We start from the raw sequence: 21,497 nt of genomic DNA, 5'->3' as shown, positions 1-21,497 counted from the left end.
AGTGATTTATTCATGTCTTATATTAAAGAAATGCGAGGTACATCGCGAATATATGCGGTTGTAACTGTTAAAAAGAAGATGCATTTGGGCTTGGTGGTACATGGAGTCCCAGCACTAAGTAGGCTGAGGCAAGAGGGTTGTGTATTTAAAGCTAGACAGAGCTAGACATGGTGAGTTCAAAGCCAAGCTCTTACCAACAAGACTTTGGGGGAAAGAGGAAGAAGAGAAAGAGAAGGAGAAGGAGGAGGAGAAATTCATATTTACCTGGAATGACGGTCAAAACACACTTTAGTGTGGACAAAGTGTGCTTATGCCAAATATAGTACATACTTAATGTTGGCTTTTAAATGTGTATGGATGAATATATATTTATTTATAACACATGATATGTGTAATTATATATAGATATATGTCATTGTCCTCTAGGTCCCCATTTACTTTTAATAACATCTCCAGAAACTATGGGAGAATTTCCACCTTCTATTTCAGAGTTTCTTCATTGGTTTGCTTTTTAATAAATCCTGACTGAAAATGGTGCATTTTTTTTTCATTTCCTTTAGATCTCTACAATAGAGAATACATGTATCTGGAGCCAGGAAGCTGCTGGGAAAGTCCCCACAAACACTCCCCAGCCCAGCTCACAGGGCTGTACTGGACATAAACAGATGATCAATAACTAGACATTGTCAGTGAGAAGCATTGGAAAATGCACAATGTATTCCAGCTGGTGAACTGCAGGCGCCTTGGTGCTCCAGACTGTGCCCTTCATTTGCAGGCCTCTCTGAAAGTGTTGACGGACACATTAAGAGCAGATCCGTTTGGTTAGAAAGAGCCATGTCTTGGGTTGGTTTAGCTGGTTAGTGTTTTGTGGAATTGGAGATGAGACTCCGGCTCTCACACATGCAAGCATGTGCTCTGCTACTGAGCTGCTCCCTGGCACAAGAAGCATGAATTGACTGTCAAGTGGACTAGACACATGAATGGCCTCTTCAGGAAGGTCATGGCCTCTCCCTTGAGAACTTCAAGGACCCAAAGAACAAGCATTTGTCCAGGATGGTGTGATTGTCCATCTGCCTGGATTCAGGGACTGTGTGTACCACTGGAGCAGTGAGACACCATGAGGCCTCTGATGGAAAACAACCACATGACACACAGGGAGCTGTCAAGTCCTATCACCAGTGGACGGGACCTTTTAAAACTGAAAAGAAGGCTGAGAGCCACTGTGGACCACCTCCTCTATCTCTCAGGATTTTACTTCATCCTGATTCTTCCAGCATCTTCTGTCACAGCCTACTGGTGGTCAAGCCAACGCTGTCATCTTTTAAATTGTTATAAAGTCTTTACATTGAGAAAAGGGGCCCCCATCTGAGAAAAACAAGTGAAAGGGGAAGGGAGGAGAGGACCAAAAGGGAGTCCCATCATAGGAGACTGTTTGGAAGGAGTCTGGTGGAAGATCCGCCTCAACTCCCCTCCCCTATCTCTTTCCCTAAAACCCTTTTAAAGTCCTCCAAACACAGCCCCGCCCCCAGAGAGGCTCAAGACCACTCCCACAGGGTATAAAAGCTGCATCCCAGAGAACAGACACGTGGTTCTTCCTGCCAAGAGGCCCCATCTGAGGGGCTGGGAAATCACCGGGGAACACTTTACCCATTAAACCTAGGCTTTTCCTGATTCGGTCTGATTTACTGCATCAGCACAGAGGCCTTCAGGGTGCAAAAGACTTATCAGAGACGTCTTAGTTAGGGTTCCTATTGCTGTGATAAAAACCTGTGACTTGGGGAGGAAAGAGCTTTCGTCCTACACTGTCACATCACAGTCCATCATCAAGTGAAGTCAGAGCAGCAACACAAGCAAGGCATCTGGAGGCGGGAACTGAAGCTGAGGCCGGGGAGGAGCTGCCCTGTTCCTCAGGACTTGCTGAGTCTACTTTCCTACACAACCCAGGACCACCTGCCCAGGACCATCACCCACCTGTCGGCTGGACTCTCCCCCATCAGTCATTCAGTGACTCGCCTACAGGCAATCTGATGGAGGCATCTTCTCAACTGAAGTTCTTCTTCCCAAATCACTAGAACTTGTGTCAAGTAAACATCCCACTCATTTTGTTTGTGACTATGACAATGGATTTTGGGTGTGATAGTTTCTGATCTGGCAGGAAAACTTGAGATTTCTGCATTTACATATTTTAAATTGTTTTGATAGGGTTTTTTTTTTTTCATAAGTTATTTCTAACTCTTTGTCATTTGGATTACCTGGGCTCATATGAAGTCAGTTAGAGCCACACTGTACTGAATTACCATGGCAGTTTAGTTGTGGCTGGCAGTTTTCTACTGTTCTTGGGGCTGCGACGGCTTTTTTTCTCTGTTTGCTGCCAAAATCTGCGTCATTAGAGCTGATGTGGCTAGAACAGCAGGAGTGAATTGTTCGTTTACTAATTTTCATTCTCATTTAAAAATGTTTCATGTCAGGCTGGAGCGGTGGCTCAGCAGTTCAGAATACTTGCTGCTCTTGCAAAGGACGCAGGTTCAGTTCTCAGTGTCCACATCAGGCAGCCCACAACTGCCTGTAACTTGAAATCCAGGGGTTTGACACCCTCGTTTGGCCTCCACAGACACTTGCATGTACATGGTACATATTCACTTCACCCAGGTATTTATACCACATATACAATAAAAACAAACCTTTTTTAAAGTTTAATGTTAAAAATACTTCAAATAAGCATGATTGATTAAAACAATTAAGGAGATCCTCATTGTCTCTATCCATACTTGAAGCCTGGATCTATGAGTATAATGGTAGAGACTTCACCAAAGGCCTCCACACAGCTCCCCAACAAAGGCTCCAGGGCAGGATAGAGATGGGACCAGCCCTTCTGCCACATCCAGACATCCACTGGAAATCAACATCTGGTACATCCTAAAAAACACAAACTGAGGTTCCTGCTCACATCTGGTGTCTGTGCTTCACTTTGAGCTCAGGAGCTCACACCAGTTCTCAGATTCTCAACTGTGACAGTGTAGTGCCCTCTAGATGCAAGGACTCAAAACCAGCATGCCTGAAGGGCTGCTCCCAAGGCTCACCCTCTGGAGCCTTAGAGACCACCCTCCAGGCTCCAGGGAAAGGCTGTGTGCCTGCACACTGACACCAGCCAGATGCATCTGAATCTGCAGTTCAGTGAGGCATTCTAGAAGGCAGTGGGATGTGGAGCAAGCCTGTAAGGGGAGTCTTGGTTTCTATGTGCTAAATCCAATGCATGCCAGGGCTCAGCTCACAGCCCATTTGTTGATAAACACTTGAATATCAGAATATTCCAAGTTCTTTTGAACAAAGCACAGATGGTGGATCTTCCCATCCTGACCCCTTCTGGTTCATCAGAGGTAAAATGAGATCAATCCTAGGATGTTTGGGTTTTGAAGTTCTTCTGGGAACTCCACAGGGTCCTCCAGCTGGAAGTGCACCCAGGAGCTGGAAATGTTGCCTCCACCCTGTTGCAATGAACAAAACTTCATCTGCGTTCTCAACATTTCCACACTGCAAAATGCAAAGAACTATTTGGAGAGCCTTGCATCTTTCATAACTCTTGTCAAGTGAGGAACGTGTCTCTCACACCCTGCAGAAACAAGGCTCCTGCCTTCAGATCCCGCTGCTAAGTGTCCAGAGCCTCTCTCTGAAGGAAAATCTGTGGACACCACTTCCTCATAAGACAAGTGAAAAAATCAGGAGCTCTGCTCCCATAGTCTCTCCAGGAACCCAGTCAGCGATGGCGGGTGACAGCCTTTTCTGTCACTCCTGCAAAGTTTATTCAACTCTCCCCTTCCTTCTGAGCTAGACCACTGCATCATTCCTCTGATGGCCTTGCTTGTGTGAATGCCCTTAGCATTTCTTCCACATCTTGCTAATTTGGCACTCCTGCAGAGTCTGGGAGTGAGCAAAGCCTTTCTCAGTGGTATCGGAAGCCCTAAAGAATATTTGTTCTGTTCTTTATTCCTGAAACTCCCTCCTCTCACCTCTCTTCTCAGAGAAGACTCTCAGTAGCCATGAACTGGCTCACAGGAACTTCCCAGACCTTTACCATTCTTAACCGGAAAAGGAAACGTGGGATTTCCAAACAGCAAATGTTTCTGAGAAATTGGCATTTCTGTTCTGAAAGAGAACTATTCCTTCAGTTAGCTAAGGCGGTCTACTATATTTATGAACTATTTTTGTGGCTACTACTATTATTTTTATTGAAGTTTTCTTTTTAAGTTTTTCTTTATTTTTAATGATCTGATGCACATATGTATTGAGTTATGATCATATCTACCCCATCATCCCCCTCAAGCCCCCCTTATCTCTCTTAGCACCTCTCAAGTTAATATCCTATCTCTTCCCTTGATAACTCATCAAGTGCAGTTAGTGTTGCCCTTATGTGTGTGGATGGATGTAGGACCATCCACTGGACATGGAAAACCTACCAGTGACCACACCTGCAAAAAAAAAAAGAAGAAGAAGAAGAAGAAGAAGAAGAAGAAGAAGAAGAAGAAGAAGAAGAAGAAGAAGAAGAAGAAGAAGAAGAAGAAGAACTGTCCTTCCCCCAGCAACAGTTTCCTGCCAACAGCTCCTCAGTAAGAGGTGAGGCCTGGAAATCTAGCCCTTCTCTGCTGGGGTTTGGCTGGTTTGATCTTGGACAGGCAGCCACAGTTGCTATGAGCTTGTGAGAGCCATAGCTGTGTCTGGTCTAGAAGACAGCATTTCACAGTACTCCTCCCCTGTCCTCCAGCTCTTGGATTCTCCCCGCCTTCTCTTCTGTGATGTTCTCTGTGCCTTCATGGATGTGGGTGTTCATGTAGATGTCCAGTGTAGGGCTGAGCACCCAGTCTCTTGTTCTCAGCACATCGACCAGTTGTGAGTCTCTGCACCAGCTGCTGCCCACTGCAGAGTGAAGCGTCTCTAACCAACTCCGAGAACAACCCAAGTCTGATAGCGTCAGGAGCTGGAGGCATTTATTAGGCTTTTGAGACAGGATCTCGTGTAGCCCAGGCTGGCCTCCAACTTCTACATCGCTGATAATGACCTTCAACTCCTGGTCCTCCTGCCTGTATTTCCAAAACACTGGGAACACGGGTGTGTGCACCACTCCCCTTGTGATCATTATTAAATAAGACTCAGACATAAATGTTAGGCAACGTCTACCAACCTTGGAGCGACAAGCACATTTTCCCTAAAGATGTGTCCTGGGAGGAAGCTTGGTTTACCAGAGAAAAAGTGATCTCTTCGAACCTGTTCTTTCTCACCAAGGGTAGGTTCCAGAACTCTGGCTCTATGGGCTGTGCGAGTTTATGCATCGTCCAAAGGGCTTAGGAGACCCAGAGTCCAGTCTGCTCATCACTGCTCTTTTTGTGCATTGGCCATTTGTATTTGGTCACGTTACTTAGAGCCTTCGCATACACGGTTTCCTTATGTATATAAAGTTAATGGCTGCCTCCTTGCAGGGTTACTAGATGAGCCAGTACAACGAAAAGCAAGCAGGAGATTAAGTGGGCTGGTGGTCTCTCAGTGAGCATAAGTTGTGGCTATGGTTCTTCCTGGAGAAGCATCTGGGGCACTGGTAAACCTTGTTCTAGCTCTACCAGGTATTGCTTTGTGACTTCGGAAAGACACATTCCAGCTCTTGGTTTATTCATGTATAACATTAAAATACTGAAGCTGGGAAGATAGCGCCGTTGGCAAAGCACTTGCCACAAAAGCATGAGGACCTTCATTTGATGCCCAGGACCCACTTATAGGCTTGTAATCTCACTGCTGGGGGAGGAGAAGCAGGAGGGTCCGGGGGCCTTGCTGGCCAACCAGCTTAGCGTAGTTGGCAAATACTAGGTCCCCATCAGAGACCCTGTCTCAAAACAATCAGGTAGCCAGCTCCTAAGAAATACCTCTGAGGGTGCTGCTGCACACACACACACACACACACACACACACACACACACACACACGACAACACACCCACTTACACATTTAAAAAAAAAAATGAGGGCCAGCTATGGTGAACATGTCTTTAATCCCAGCAATCAGAAGATAGAATCAGGTAGATCTCTGTGAGTTTGAGGCGGCCAGCCAGCACTATGTACTGAGACTCTGTCTTGGTAAATAAAGAAATTAATAATAAATGCATATATAAAAAATACTAATAGCCTGGTGTGCGTGTCTTACAGAGTTGCAGTGAAGTTCAGAGACCTAGCCAATGAGAAAATGCTCTGTAAACTACTCAAGCCTGGACCCAACTAGAGGTGGGATCGGCATCTCCGCTCACCTCAACCAGAGCTTCACACAATGGCTACCTGCCTTTACCTGCTTCCCCAGCCGGACTGGTCCCAGCTGGCTCTCTCTTACATCAACTTTGATGGCTTGTGGTATACCTATCCATGGTAGGGACTCAGTAAACTGAGACACTGAGTGAGCAGCCCCCCCCTTGTGGTCATGTCTTCCTGGTGTGTGTTACAGCAGCCTGCCCTCCAATGGACTGTATGTGTTAGTCCTAACAACCCCCCCCCCGCCCCCCATCAGATGCACCTCCACAGAGGGTGTGCGGAGAGCAGTTTCTGCACTGAGGCATCCATCCACTCACACAACAAGGTCCCAGTGTGCAGACACCGGCTGTGGAGATGCCCTGTCCTGCAGCTCCTGGATGCTTCCTGCCCTCTGACCCCTCTGCTCAGCCAGCGGTGTCGTTCAAATCCTCCGAATGAGTCTCCTTCCTATCGGCAAAGCCATAATTGCCAGTTGGGTTCCCTGCATCACCCAGACGAGGGAAACTGAGAAGCCAGACCTTGCCATTTTTGCTGACCTCAAGACCTTGTTTCCTTTCTTCTTGTCTTGAAGTCTTTGCAAATGGGAATGGGGGGTGGGGTGGGGGGTGCTGAGCTTTGCCTCTACCTCACATGCCCTTCCTGAGGTGTGTGTGTGTGTGTGTGGAGGGTCTCGTTTTTCTGGTGGCGTCATATATCTCTGTATCTCAGGACACCTGCCTAATGCAGCAGCCAGGAGTAGCTCTGGGCACTTGGAGGTAAAAGGCCCGAGCAAACCAAAACACGAACGCTGAAGGGAGAGGAGGGCTGAGGAGGCGGGTGACTGATGTGTTGCTATTTTTTTTTAAAGGCTGTTGGCTGCCTTCACATTTCCTGATGGAAGTGGGACAGGTCAACGGATGACCCACGGTCATAGATAACTTTTGCCCACGCTTTATTCACTTTTGGGAGCACTGGCTTGAAACTGAGGGGTGTGTGCGTGCGTGTATGTGTGTATGTGTGTGCCTGGAACCGACGTGCCTTCCGCAAGCCTAAGAAGTCTGGGCTTTTTCTTCGAATGGGTGATTACAACACAGAGGATGTGGCAGCATTGTTTTTCCTGTTTGATGTCATACCACTACCCTTTAAAAGTCCCAGGGCAAAAAGGAGGGAATTTAGCCCTGGCTCCCCACCTCAGTTCTCAGTTTCTTCCTAGGAAGAGAGGAAGGCCAGCAAGGTCCCGGCCTGTCTGGGAGTATCAGATTTCAAGCTCAGCATTAGCCACTCAGAGAGCAGTGCCATGCTGGGGACCTGCCTCAGACTCCTGGTGGGTGCTCTGTGGAGCGCCAGCAGCTGGGACACTGTTAGAGCCTACCTGGACACCTCCCCACTGCTTGGCTCCAGCTGGGGCAGCCTGACCCATCTGTATACGGCTACAGCCAGGAACAGTTATCACCTCCAGATCCACAAGGATGGCCATGTAGATGGCACACCCCATCAGACCATCTACAGTGAGTACTGGCTCCAGGTTGGGAGAGGGGATATGCCCTGTTGTTGACCTCCAGGGGTGCTGAGGAGGCTTGGGCTAGATAAGAGGGAGAACCTAAATTTCCAGCCTCTTGTGTGCTTGGCTCTCTCTCTCTCTCTCTCTCTCTCTCTCTCTCTCTCTCTCTCTCTCTCTCTCTCTCTTCTCTCTCTCGGAGAGAGAGAAAGAGAAAGAGAGATGAACCTAAGAGGAAGATTTTTTTCCTCCTCCTTAATTGGACCTACAGGTTTTTCTCAACCTGAATAATCATTGCCATAAGCCATTTCCAATAACAAGAGACAATTTTCTTTCCTTCTGTCCAAGAATTGGAGGGAAAATGGACAGAAAGACAGACTCAAAGAGGAGAATAACCCAGACCAAACCACAGATGATGAAATTTAATTGGGGGAAACAGTGGGGGAGATTCTCGGATCCCAAGATTTAGAATAAATGAAATAAGGGGTTCTTTTCTCCAGATTCCTAGTATTCTGGCTTTGTAAAAATTATCAAGAGCCGGGCACACCCTTAATACAATACAAGGCCAGCCTGGTATACATAGCGAGCTCCACGCTCGCTAGTCAGGGCTACGCAGTGAGACTCGGTCTCAAAACAGAACAAAACCTTCTCAAGAGACATGTGTTAAAGACAGACCACCAGGCTACCAGGATGTGTTGTCTTGGCAAGTCCGACTGAATGCATCTACCCACCAGGTATGCTGGGTGTGCTTCTGAGGCTCCCTGGAGGAGTTGGTGGCTCTCTGAGAAGCTGAAATGTGTTTAGTTGGCTAACAAACTGAACTGGTTGTGAACTCCCTGGTGCTGTGAGACACCTGGAATATTCTTACAGTTGGATTCTATGGAAAATTGGATAGCAAGCCATAACTGCCAATCAATTAAATGTATTCAAATGAGAGCCCTTTCCAGCATAAGGGATAATACATAGAAAATGGAGATGAGAGAGGTGGGTAGTGGAAAACACAGTTTCTATTTTAGTGGGTGTGTAAGAGGTATTCTAAGTAGGACTGGAGTGGTGGCTCAGCAGCTAAGAGCACTTGCTGCTCTCGCAGAGGACCCAAGTTCAGTCCAGCACCAAGCAGTGGCTTCCAGTGGTCCATAGCTCCAGTTCCAGGAGATCCAATGCCCTCTTCTGACCTCCGATGGCATTGCACAAATGTGGTGCACAGACATCCATGCAGACAAGACAGCCATACACATGAAGTAAAAACCCAAATCTACAAAGTTACTGGAAGAGTGTGCAGAAGAGGCAACTGGGTTCAGTGCCATGTAGAGCATCTGCATTTTCATTTCACTAAAGAGCTGTCTATGGGGATTCCGATTTCTCTGCTGTTGTAACAGGTGAACCCAGTTTTCTGGATGTGGCCCTTGCTGCATGCATGACATTCTCTCTGCTATGACCTTAAACCACATACGGTCACGTACAAAGCCAGCAGCTTACACCTGTCCAAGGGCTACACTGACCGGAGATGTGAGGAGGAGAGAGGCTCTCTCCAAATACCAAGCATCCTCCAGAACTCAAGGGGAGAAAGTAGGATGCTGGAGTTACCTCTTGGAAGTGAGGGTTAGGCCAGATGGGGAGAATCTGAAATAAATCTGGGTACACTTCATGGGTCCCCAGCCCTGCTTGTGTTCTGTGGAATGGGACAAGGTGCCTGACACCACACACCCCTCTGTCCTGGAAAAGTGACACAGTTCTTCATAGACCTCTTATCTCCCAGCACATTATCAATCTTGTAGGAAACGCCATTGTATTCCTCCCATGGAAGACTGCCTGACCTCCGCTGCAAGACCACATGTAATTTCAAATGCTGGACAGTGGATAAGGGGAAAGTATTTTGGTTTTAGAGATTGGAAATTTGCTTATAATTAGAGAACACATATGGAACATTCCTAGAATCATAGAATCCCTTTGCTGAAAGGCAGCCTCTCTGCAGAGACCAAGAAGTCAGTCTGGAACAGTCTGGGCCAGGTGTGGGGAGGATGTATGAGGTCAGCCTGCTTTGAAAGTCTGAATGGCAGGCCTTTTTCGCTGGGTGCTGACAGACACAGGGCTGGAGGATGTAATGAATGTGGCTGAGGAACGGTAAAGTGAACTGACCTGACTTTAGTTTTTGTGTGTGATTTTTATCTTGTGTAAGCTTTGCCTGTGGGGGAGGGGAGTAACATTGAAGCCAAAGCACTACTCAGTTAACAGTGCATTTCCTTATCTTGTTCTTATCTTTACATATTATTAGTGTAATCTTCCCCCGATTACATATTCACAGCAGAGCTTGGTTCTATTATGATCTCATTTGTCTATTTTATTTCCTATGTACACAGCCTTGTTTGCATGTATGTCTGTACACCACATGCATGCGGTGCCGCTGGAGGTCAGAACATCTCATTACATCTTCACGATGACAAAATGAGGCAGAAGTTCTCATGTTAAAGTTTTGCTTTAAGTTCTTGGTTAAGAGTGGAGTGTCCAATTCCTGTTCAGGTCATTGGTCTTAACAAGATGGAATGCTCTGCCCCCCCCCAAGATGCCCAAGCTCCCCTGAACTCAGAAGGCTCTTGGGGCCTCTCCAGGGTTGGTAAGCTTTTTCTAATATGAACAAGGCCAGCTTCCCACTCCCCATTGTGCTCACTTTTGGAAATGGCAGAAAATATTATCACCCTTGCTTAATAGTCCATTCTTTTCTTTTGGTGTGTGGCTTAGCATGTACTTGGCCAAGTGAACTTTTCTGCTGGCTTCTGTTGGTTTTATTCAAAAGCTCATTAAAGCCAGGTGGCAGTGGCGCACACCTTTGATCCCAGCACTTGGGAGGCAGAGCCAAGGTAGATCTCTGTGAGTTCAAGGCCAGCCTGGTCTACAGAGCAAGATCAGGACAGGCACCAAAACTACACAGAGAAACCCTGTCTCAAAAAAAAAAAAAAAAAAAAAAAAAAAAAAGCCCCATTCAAAGGTGCCTATCCCTGGTAGCCACTCAGTTACTCTGCAGGGTGTTTTCTATTAGCACTGGCCCTAGAGTGAAGGCATGTATACTGTGCTCACTGCCTGCAATCATCAGACAGGCTGGCAAGACGTCAGGGTGAGGAAGTGGTCAGCTGTCAAGTCATTTTTGCAGCCATTATCCCGTTTGATTGGTGGTAACCCTAGAAAGCAGGCAGGAACCGCCACGCTGTGCCCACTTCACAGACTGCTTCTGAGACTGGGGCTGCAGCAGCAGAATTCCCATGGCTACGAGTTTCTTAAGGAGCCAGACTGGGACCAGCCTCCCTCATGGGCACAGAAATTCGATGTCCTAGTGGCATTTTATCACTTTTTCTGTCGGAGGCTACAGCTGCAGGGCAGGAAGATGTCATGGACCTGAGTTCAAATCCTGCTTTGTCTCTTCAAGATGCTCCAGCAACTACTAATATGATAACGGTGTTTATTTTAACAATATAATAGTTGTTTTGAGAATTCAAAATATATAGAGTGCTTAGGAGGGTACCCACTCAGAAAGAAGAGAGAGAGAGAGAGAGAGAGAGAGAGAGAGAGAGAGAGAGAGAGAGAAAGAGAGAGAAGGAAGGAAGGAAGGAAGGAAGGGAGGGAGGAAGGGAGGAAGGAAGGGGGGGAAACACTCACTAATCCTTCACCTCGCCCCCCCTTGATTTGGACCAAAAAGCCCTCAGGACAGAAATTCTTCTGTATTTCTTATGTAAGTCTGAGTATGCATGAAATCAGCTATATACTTGAGACACATAATCAGACACTGTTTTTGAAGAACACGTGTGGTACCTCTCCCCTCTTGGCAGTTTTCCTGAAAGCTAACCTGCAGCCAAACTTTGAGACACTTGAAACAAATGAATTGTCCTCTTCTGCTGTCACCTTCCTGGGCTCAGGTCTACTTACATTCCCTCTATCCACATCATTCCCACTTCAGCATGTACCAGGCTCTGTCCACATCGTCCCCACTTCAGCATGTACCAGGCTCTGTCCACATCGTCCCCACTTCAGCATGTACCAGGCTCTGACCACATCGTCCCCGCTTCAGCGTGTGCCAGGCTTTGGCGTTAGGGGATACCTGACCTTTGCCTGTTCCCTCCCCTTGAAGGTCTTTGTTCTGAGCCTATGTAGGGTAGGAAAGAGGCCTCAAGCTTCAAATCTTCCCATGATGTTCTACCACACACTAGGCACAGACCTTTCTGAAGAGGGATTAGAAGTCCCGTCTGAGCAGCCTCCTTGGGGCCTTGAGGTGACGTTCTGCAGCAGGCAGTTGAAAGTGTCCTCAAAGATCTAAGGAAATTACTTTCAACAGCAAAGGCCAAGTCTTGCTGAATCACCATTCATTTTACAATACAGTGTGGCTTAATCTTTTTTTTGTTTGTTTGTTTTGTTTTGGTTTTTTGTTTTGTTTTTCGAGACAGGGTTTCTCTGTGTGGCTTTGCGTCTTTCCTGGAACTCAGTTAGTAGCCCAGGTTGGCCTCGAACTCACAGAGATCCGCCTGGCTCTGCCTCCCGAGTGCTGGGATTAAAGGCGTGCACCACCACCGCCCGGCTCAGTGTGGCTTAATCTTATCTTTATTACAGAATGCCATTTAAAGGTATGGGCCCACTGTTTAAGGTGTGGATGATATACGCATGCTTCAGACCTTAGTCAAAGTTTTTAAGTGAGGCTATTGAAAGTGGTCCAAGTTCAGCATCTATAAAAAACATCTCCAAGTGAGAAAAGCACAAAAGACCGGGTCCAAGAGGCAAATTCTGGCCATCCCTGGGGTCTATTAAACGTCTGGGGTGGAGCTCTCGGCTTCTCTGGGAAAGATTTCAGACACGCAAATATGGTAGAGTCAGGTGAGGGACACCTGTAGTAACAGCAGGGGCACTGTTCGGAAGAGGAGTCAGTTCTGACTAGGGAGGTAAGAAGGCACAGAGATGCCTACAGCTGGCCTTGAAGGGGAAGCGACTTACCAGGCAGGGACGAGTGTCAACTCTGAGCATACAGGTTGGGAACCTGCAGTGAGGGAGAACCAGGCTCTACACAAGCTGGGTCACTGAATGACATTTCAACATAGATTTTAAAATCATAGAAGCAGCCATCTTAGAAGGACAGGACCGCTGCCCCAAACACTAAAAGATAGTAGCCAGGCAAAGAGAGAAGCAGCCTCCAGATGGAGGGAAATTGGTGTGCTGCACAGATGTGGGCCTGTTGGAAATCCCCATGCATGAAGGGGAATAAAGCAGGAGGCACATGAGTGTGGATGTCGGAGTTGGGAGTCACGGGAAGTGAGGAGGAACAATTAAACATGGAGAGTTGTGTGATGCCATCCCCAACAGAGAGGTGTCTTGGGGGTGATTTTCAGAAAATGTTTCAAGGAAGGGGTAATTGCATATTTTGACCTGAGAGTTTTTCTTGCAGGTGCCTTGATGATTAGATCAGAGGATGCTGGCCTCGTGGTCATAACAGGAGCCATGACTAGAAGGTTCCTTTGTATGGATCTCAGAGGCAACATTTTCGGATCAGTGAGTTTCCTTTTGTGTTGGCCACCACTTTATAATGACTTTATCTCTTCTTCTAAGATTGGATTTTCAAAATCCTGTGTCTGTGTGGGGGGGACTGAACTCAGCCTTTACTGTATTTCTCGTCAGGGCTGTGGTATTTCCAACTTTAGAGTGTCCCTTGGTCGCTACCTGCTGTCACTAAGTACTTCCCTCAGTCTCCGTGGGAAATGCTCAGGTTTCCGCAGCTGGGGTTTGGAACGAGCCTCTAGACCTCCAGTCTGCACTGTCCCCTGGTCCCCATTCCTGCAAGGCACGCAGTCCCTGTTACGCTGTAAGTTCTAAAGCCACGTCAATTTGTGCTTTTAATTTATACACTAGAAAGGGTGAGCGACCCTTGGTGTCTTCACAGTTCTCTTACCAACTGTGGCCTTGGGGAAGTTCTCTCAATCCTCCCAACTTCGGTCTCTTCCCTTAGAAAAAGTGAAGTGGAATGGATCATGTGACCTGAACTGCCCCTCCTACTAATGACCTCCAAATGATTACCTGTGCCCTCGGGGTGATGGCAGGTCCTTCAGATTGTAAATCAAGGTTTTTCTAAACTAAAGGCTAAAGCATAGTCCCAATCATTTTGAGGTGGAAATGAAGAAGGGCCGATTGACTCAGGAGTCCCTTATCAATGTGTGGTACAAAGTTCATGAAGAAAAAGCTTTCTGTTTAGTTACTGCTGCGCACGTCCTGGAACCTACAATACCATCTGTCCAGAGCAGATAGATACCTATGCACACAGGAAGCCCTCATCTCTACAATTCCTTGTAAATTTGGGAAACATGTGAAGGTCCAGGTAGGCACTCAATAAAACTCAGTGCAATTGGGAGAATGAAGTCCAAACCCAGAATACCTGTTAGCAAGTCCATGTTCCTGATCTTCAATCTACATTATGTCTTGGGGTCAGGACGCTCAACTTACATTTGACCCCAGTCAAAGTCTGTCTCAGTTCCAGTCTCTAGGCAACGAGACAAACCACAACCTCCTCGCAGCCAGCAGAGCTTTAAAAACTATACAATCCAGGCCCAGTAGCACAAGCATCAAGCAAAGCTACTCCGTTGGCTGAGGCAGGAAGATCGAAAGTTCAAGGTCTCCCTGGGGTACACTGCAGAGTTCAGGCCAGCCTGGGTAGCTCAATGAGACTCTGCCTCAAAACGAGAAAATAGAAAAGGGGTTGGGCCTGTCGTTCAGTGTTTACGTAAAGCCCTTGCCTGCTATGTACGAAACACTAGTTCATTCCCGGGAATGGAGAGAGAGGGGGCTAAGGGAGATAGATGGGCAGGAGACTATGAATGTTAGCCTAGTCCCCCTGCAGACAGTAAAGAGAGACAGGGACATAAACAGAAAGAATGAATGAATACTAGTATGAATGAGAACGTGATGTTTAGTTCTCCTAGCAGACCCTGAACAAGAGGAGTGTCACCAGCTCTTTCTGGGCCCTGCTCCCGCAAGCTGGACTCCAGACCAAGGTCCTCTAGACAGTGCCCTCCAGGGTCCTTACTGCTGTAAGCCACTCTCCTAAACCTGGAGCCAAGTTCAGCACTCAGCCTTTCTTAAGAGGGAGGTGAGGGACTGGCCCTTAACCGGGCGGTGGCCCTCACCCTTTCGTGCTCCCCTTCCCTTCCAGCATCATTTCAGCCCGGAGAACTGCAGGTTCCGCCAGAGGACTCTGGAGAACGGCTATGATGTCTACCTGTCGCCGCAGCATCACTACCTGGTGAGCCTGGGCCGCGCCAAGGGCCCCTTCCAGCCCGGCACCAACCCGCCGCCCTTCTCGCAGTTCCTGGCGCGCAGGAACGAGGTCCCGCTGCTGCGCTTCCACACCGCGCGGCCACGGCGCCACACGCGCAGCGCCGAGGACCCTCCCGAGCGCGACCCGCTGAACGTGCTCAAGCCGCGGCCCCGTGCCACGCCCGTGCCCGTATCCTGCTCCCGGGAGCTGCCGAGCGCCGAGGAAGGTGGCCCCGCGGCCAGTGACCCACTGGGCGTACTGCGCAGAGGCCGCGGGGACGCGCGCGGGGGCGTCGGGGGCGCGGACCGCTGCCGCCCCTTTCCCAGGTTCGCCTAGGCCACCAGCCCCGCGGCCTCAGCCTCCATCCTCCAATCGGCTCAGGCCACGTGCAAGGTTGGAAGGCTGGGGTGTCTGCTTCTCTGCCTTCCCTTTGGGCCTGAGAGTCATCTGCGACGTCGCAGCCGGGCACCACGGTTTGGAATGAGACCCAACAGTGGGAGGTGGGATAATGGCTCAGAGGTTAAGAGCTTGTGCTGCTCACGCAGAGGACAGTTCTCCAGCACCCACAACTACCTGTAATTCTAGCTCCAGGGGAATCTGATGCGTCTAGCCTGTTTGGCACCTGCACTCACATGCACATACCCACATACACATACACATAATTTATAATGTTAATCTGTTTTAAAGAGCCTAACAGTAAACTGGACACCTGGCTTTTAATTTTTTTTTTTTAAACTAACAGGTATACTAGACACTTGGCTTTTATTAGCCTGTCTCTTGCCTAGCATTCTCGTCGATCAATTAGCGTTAAGAAACAGTGGTTCAGAGTCCACACCTTGAACCCAGGGAAGAGGCTATCTCTATAGCTTTTTGTTATTATTCTGGGACCCACATGGTTTTTTGAGTTTGAGCGCCTTAATGGCTTCTCTGGGCAAGTTGAAAAAAACACTGATTTCTTCTTTCTGGAAGAGCCTTCAAAAAAGATTGACAGGAGGCTGACAAACAGATCCAAACACGCGGTGAACTGAAACATGTCCGGCAAAGCTCAGTCTCCCTGCAGATTGAACACTCTTTGCCAGATTCGCAGAACTAGTGCTGACCCTGCTCTGTTCCCAGCTCTCTGTGATAGGACACAGATAGCCCTGGCTTAGCAAAGTCCACCTTGCTAGGGAGGTTTGCAAAATGCAGATGCACGAACTCTTTCTGAAGATGCATTTTAGTGAAAGCCTCCACCAGCAGGCTACGTTGTGATGTATTCTAGGTGAATTGTGAAAACATGCCCGGAAAGGAAGACTCCTTGAGACGTGGGGCTGCTCTAGTTAGGTTTTCTGTGGACTGGGGGAGAGGGAATAGGGGGTGTCCTTTTTTTTTTTTCTTCTAAATGAAATGGGATCCAATGGGTCTAACTAGCAGGAGAGGTCTCTGAGCAGGGGCTAACCCAGAAATGGAGGCTACTCTTGGGAACTCTTGGGGCATTAAATGAAGACACTTTTCAGTCATCCCAGAAACCCCAGGGCTGTCCTGGGGCAGCATAGCCTCACCATGAACATCAAGAAAGCAGGCTTTGAGGCTCTGCTCTCTTCCGAGCCTTAACTGGTGATAGACTCCAACAAAGGGCGCCCCTTCCTCCCTCTATTTAAATGAGCACCCGAAGAGTAGAATCCTGGCAAAGCCCATCCACACAACTTCGTGGTTTCCACTGTCTTCATGTACACAGACTTACAAATGAATCCATTGTTTTTTGCTTGTCAGAGGAACGTCAGGCAATGTGAAGGACCAGCTCCCACTCTGAAATACTAAAACCGCCGTCCATAGCGGCAGATGCCTTGTGCCCCAAACCTCTTCTCCACTGGCTCTCATTTCCTGTTGGGAATATTGGTCTGTACAGTCGCCACCAGAGGCCCTCCCACTGAGGCAATTCTGTGGAAAAACCCTGGAAGAACTTGGGTAGCAAACGGGTCTTGAGCGCACAAGCTCAGCAGCAAGCACCAGGGGGCTTTCTTTTTCACAGAGCCAAGGTGGCCTTGTAATTTCTGAGGCCCCTTCGCATGTGGCAGTATTTATTTATTTATTTGGAAGATTTTTTTTGCCTATCACTCTATATTTATAGTTATTTATAAAATGTAACGCCCACTTCTTTCCTTCTGTTTTAAATAAAAATAAAATTCCTTTCAGCTTCCGTTTCTGAATCCCTCTCTGTATGGCTGCGCCCTTGTGTGTTGAGATGGGAGAATAAAGGGGAGGCATTTGGAAAATCTGGAGAGAACAGAACAGGGAAAGGAAAAAGATTTTCAGAGTCAAAATTTCTTCCATTTATAAGCATATTCAACAATTTTAATGGATCAAAAATGATGAAATTGTATCAATATATCAATATTGGGTTTCTGATGAGGCAAGTGATTCCTTGGTAGATTTTCATTTTGAAAAGGACACACTGGCATAACCACACTGAAATCCCATTAACCAGATACTATATCATATGAGTTTTCCATCACTATTAGCAAATACGTAGCATGATTATTTACGAAGATAAAAGGTTGGAACCATACTTTGGAAGTTCTAGTTCACAACCCAGAGAACCACTGTTTTTACGGTAGACAAGTCAGCACAGTGTGGTGGGAGCCCGTGGCAGGGCAAAACCACTTACTTTCAGGCTGGTAAGGGGAAAGAGGCTGAGACCTGACTAGTCTGCACATCCCCAATTACCTGAGGACATCTCATCAAGCCCTGCCCCTTAAATGGCGCCACCTTCCACTAGCACCACTGACCAGGCCTTCAACGCATGGGAAGGGGGGTTACGTTTAAACTATAAAATAAGCCAAGAGTATACACACGTTCTTAACACAGACAGTTGCTGTCCTGTGAGGTGTGACAGTGAGACTGCTGGGTGACACTTCTCCTGGGGAGACGTGAACAAATGTCTATCCACTCCAGAGAGGGCAAGGGAGTAGACAGCAGTTCAAAGTCCAGCTTGGTGAACCGATGAGTTTATTGGGGTTCCTTACAGGAGCAGAAATGGCTTAGACAGTCTGTCACCAAAGCCAGCATGAGTGAGGACTCAGGAAAGCTGGGGACCTGGAGCTCACTGCACAGCCTGCAGGCCACTCATCGGATTGGAGAGCGCCTCTTCCGGGCAGCTCATCAGATTGGAGAGCGCCTCTTCCGGGCAGCTCAGCTGCTCTGGTTTTTTAAGCCTGGGGACTTGTTAGTGACCTGCTTGGAGATCCTTTATGAAGACAGAGGATGTGGCACCTCGTAAACTGCACTTTATCCAAGTGCCATCCTTACAGTGATGGGTTATTTTTATGCAATCCTTGCATGAAACAGGAAAGGTTGCTGGAGTCCGCTATAGTTGAGATTTTAACATCTCTAGAGCCCCTAGTAGGAGGTGGCAAGACTTTAGGAGGTTTTAGGTCACTGGAGTGGTGTCTTTGAAGGGATGGTGGACGCCAGGGCCTTGCTTCCATGTTTGACTTCTCAGCTTGAGAACGGAAGTTCCACTCTGCCCATTCCCTGCCATGAACTGTTGCTTCACTACAGCCCCAAACCATAGGGCTGCCTGGCCATGGATTAAACGGATAAGCCAAAAGGAAGCTTTTTTTCTTTCTAAGTTGATTGGTTCAGGTATTCTGTCACATTAACGCAAAACCAGCAGAGTCCTATCCATTTTTCAGACTGGTGAGTGTCCCATCTGTCCTCATGTAGCTAGCTCCATCATTAAACCTGGGGACACTCACCTAGGAAGACCCTTCCCTTAAGCTATGACTTACATTAACAGAGTGGAGAGACACAACAGAGGCATTTAACTTACAGATTTCATCATGTGTACATGTAAATGTGCATATATGCAAATGTATGCAATACAAAATATATTAGTCTCTTCTAAAACAAAGACCAAACATTTGGGAGACATTTGGGACTAACTTGAAAATTACACTTATATTAAAACATGCACAGGGGCCTGGAGAGATGGCCCAGCAGCTAAGAGAGCTTGTTCTTAACTGTGCTGGGTTTCATTTCCAGCACCCACAAGGTGACTAACAACCATCCTTAACTCCAGTTCCTGGGGGGGAGGGGGTGGATCTGGAGCCCCCTTCTGGCCTCTGTGAGAACTAGGAACACACACAGTACATATACATGCACGCAGGCAATCACTCATACACATAAATCTTTGAACAAACGGAAGAGGGGGTAGAAGACGGCAGAGCAGTTAAGAGCCATGCGCTGCTCTTGTAGAGGACCCAGGTTTGGCTCCCAGCACCCACAAGGTGATTCACAGTTGTCCTTAACTCCAGTTCCAGAGAACATCTTCCAGCCTCCAGGGACACCAGACATGCCCATGGTGCGCATACACACATGAAGGCAAAACACTCACATAACAAAAAAAACAATCTTTTTTTTTTTTTTTTAAAGAAAAAATGCACAAGCAACTGGAAGATTTGTGTGTCTTTACAGGGTCGTCAGGTTACTTCTGTAACTCATTGGGACAGCCGAGAAAACCAAGCAGAGACTATAAAGCAGAGGGTCACCGTTGAGGGGAATTGTCCATACATGTGTGAGGAAAAAACAAAGCGTGTGGGCTTCTCAGCAGCTGGAGGAATTTCTTAGCACACCACCCCGGCTTTCAGTTGTCGGATTACTAAAACTAAGGGGGACAGCATCAACTGTTGGCATCAAACTGTAAATCAAGTGCCTTGGACACTGGCAGTGGGATGGGCGGGTAACATGGGTTCAGGGTGCCATTGGGGTCAGACAGGATCTGGAACCCCAAGACCCTGCACAAGAATGATCAAGTGAGACTTCCTGGGTAGTGCGGAGGTGCACACCTGTAATCCCAGCATTGGGGAAGGTAAGACAGGAACATGCTTAATTTGAGACCAACCTGACATACATCATGAGACTGTCTCACCATCCCCCTGCAAGACTTCCCTGTGACACTGTGCCTACAGAATACAGAACAGACCTAGACACCCATGATAAACAAAAGGTGCTTTATTTATTCAATAGAATAGTGGTTACAATTAAATAGATCTGGACATTCCCAAATAAATAGTGTCCCAAACAATATGGGTCAAATGGAGAATACAGACAGTTGGGTATTTTATGTACAGTTGAAAGGTGTCAGGACAATATTGCTACCTCATACACACCGGGTAAAGAACCAGAGAACTTAATGCGGTACCCTGTGCCTGGGCAGCACTGGAGTAGGCTAGGGGGTCTCTACTCGATGACATTGGGCTTCTCTTTCTTAAAAGGCAGGGTCCCACCCACCTGTGTGTTCTTCTTTTCCCAGGGCTGAGGATGGAACCTAGGCCCACACGACACTTCCGAATCCCCAGGTTTTTATAACATTTTCCTCTAGTTCTCAAATTCACGCCAGGCCCACCACGGGCAGAAAACTCGGGCAGTGCTGGGCACACCCAGCATCGTGTGAACACTGAACTTGATTGCAAGGCAGATGATGGACAAAGGGAATGGGAAGGCAGCCTCCGTTGGACACTCAGCACTTCTCCTGTGACGTGAGAGCCACGCAGCCATCGACCTGGTAACCCAACACTGACGTGCAGAACACTTCCTTCAGACACAGACTTCTTTACACACACTATGGTAAGACTTTGGTAATAAACTGGACGGAGGATGTGTAGGTGAACTTCCTACTTTTTGCCTGATTTTTTCCATAAACTGAAATGGCTAAAAAAAAAAAAAAGAATCCTTGTAACAAAACTATATAGCTGAATAGGACTAGGTCTCAAGGCACCGGAGGTGGCTAGGACACAGCTCAGCAAGTATCAAGATGTGTAACTCATCTGGGCGTGGTGGTGGTGGTAGGGATGACCTTTGAAAATTATCCTGTTTTTTGGCTAATACTGAGGTTCTCGGTGTCTTCTCATCTGATTTCAGATCAAATTAACATTTTGATACTGCTTTGGGGTAGCTTATCCATTGTGCATTTTTTTCTGTCAATTTTTATAGTTTTTTTTTTTCATTATTATTCCTTTTAGCATGTTCAAGATGTAACACGTTATCGTCTAGACTTAGGGGTGGGAAAATACAGCCTGGTAAGAGGAAGTTATTTCTGTAACTGTTGGGGGAGCATCAGGGACTCAGGTCAGTCTTGTGTAAAACTGCAGATGAGCCCAGCCCACCACACTTGCTGTCAGAACTGTTCCCTGAACCACATACCCGACACTGGAGGCTCGAGGCCAAAACAAAAACAAACAAACAAACAAAACCTCTCCAGGAGTGGGTATAGAACCAAGCCCCACAGCCTTGGGCTTGACTGAAGTCTCTTGAGGCAATTCTTGCCCCAAATTCTAAGGTGACTTTTAAGCTGAAGTCCTTTGTCACCAATAGGGCTTTTCTGCGCCCTCCTTAATTACTCCTTGAGTTTCTTGGAACAGGGCCACACTCTGGACTCATGATGTTAGGAATGCTTTTGTTCTGGGTACACACG

At 47.4% G+C, this 21,497-nt stretch overlaps 1 protein-coding gene across 1 annotated transcript; it reads left to right on the top strand.

The window, feature by feature from the left end:
- The first annotated feature begins 7,453 nt into the window (after positions 1-7,453).
- Positions 7,454-15,379, top strand: Fgf23 (fibroblast growth factor 23). The gene is made up of 3 exons (XM_028881579.2): positions 7,454-7,771; positions 13,184-13,287; positions 14,939-15,379. The coding sequence occupies exons 1-3, from the start codon at positions 7,561-7,563 to the stop codon at positions 15,377-15,379; spliced, it is 756 nt and encodes a 251-aa protein (XP_028737412.1). The 5' UTR covers positions 7,454-7,560.
- Positions 15,380-21,497: the final 6,118 nt, after the last annotated feature.

This window comes from Peromyscus leucopus, chromosome 3 (genome assembly GCF_004664715.2).
Source record: "Peromyscus leucopus breed LL Stock chromosome 3, UCI_PerLeu_2.1, whole genome shotgun sequence".
NCBI lineage: Eukaryota > Metazoa > Chordata > Mammalia > Rodentia > Cricetidae > Peromyscus > Peromyscus leucopus.
Note: the sequence above shows the minus strand (reverse complement) of the source record. Positions and strands in the feature narration are given on the sequence as shown.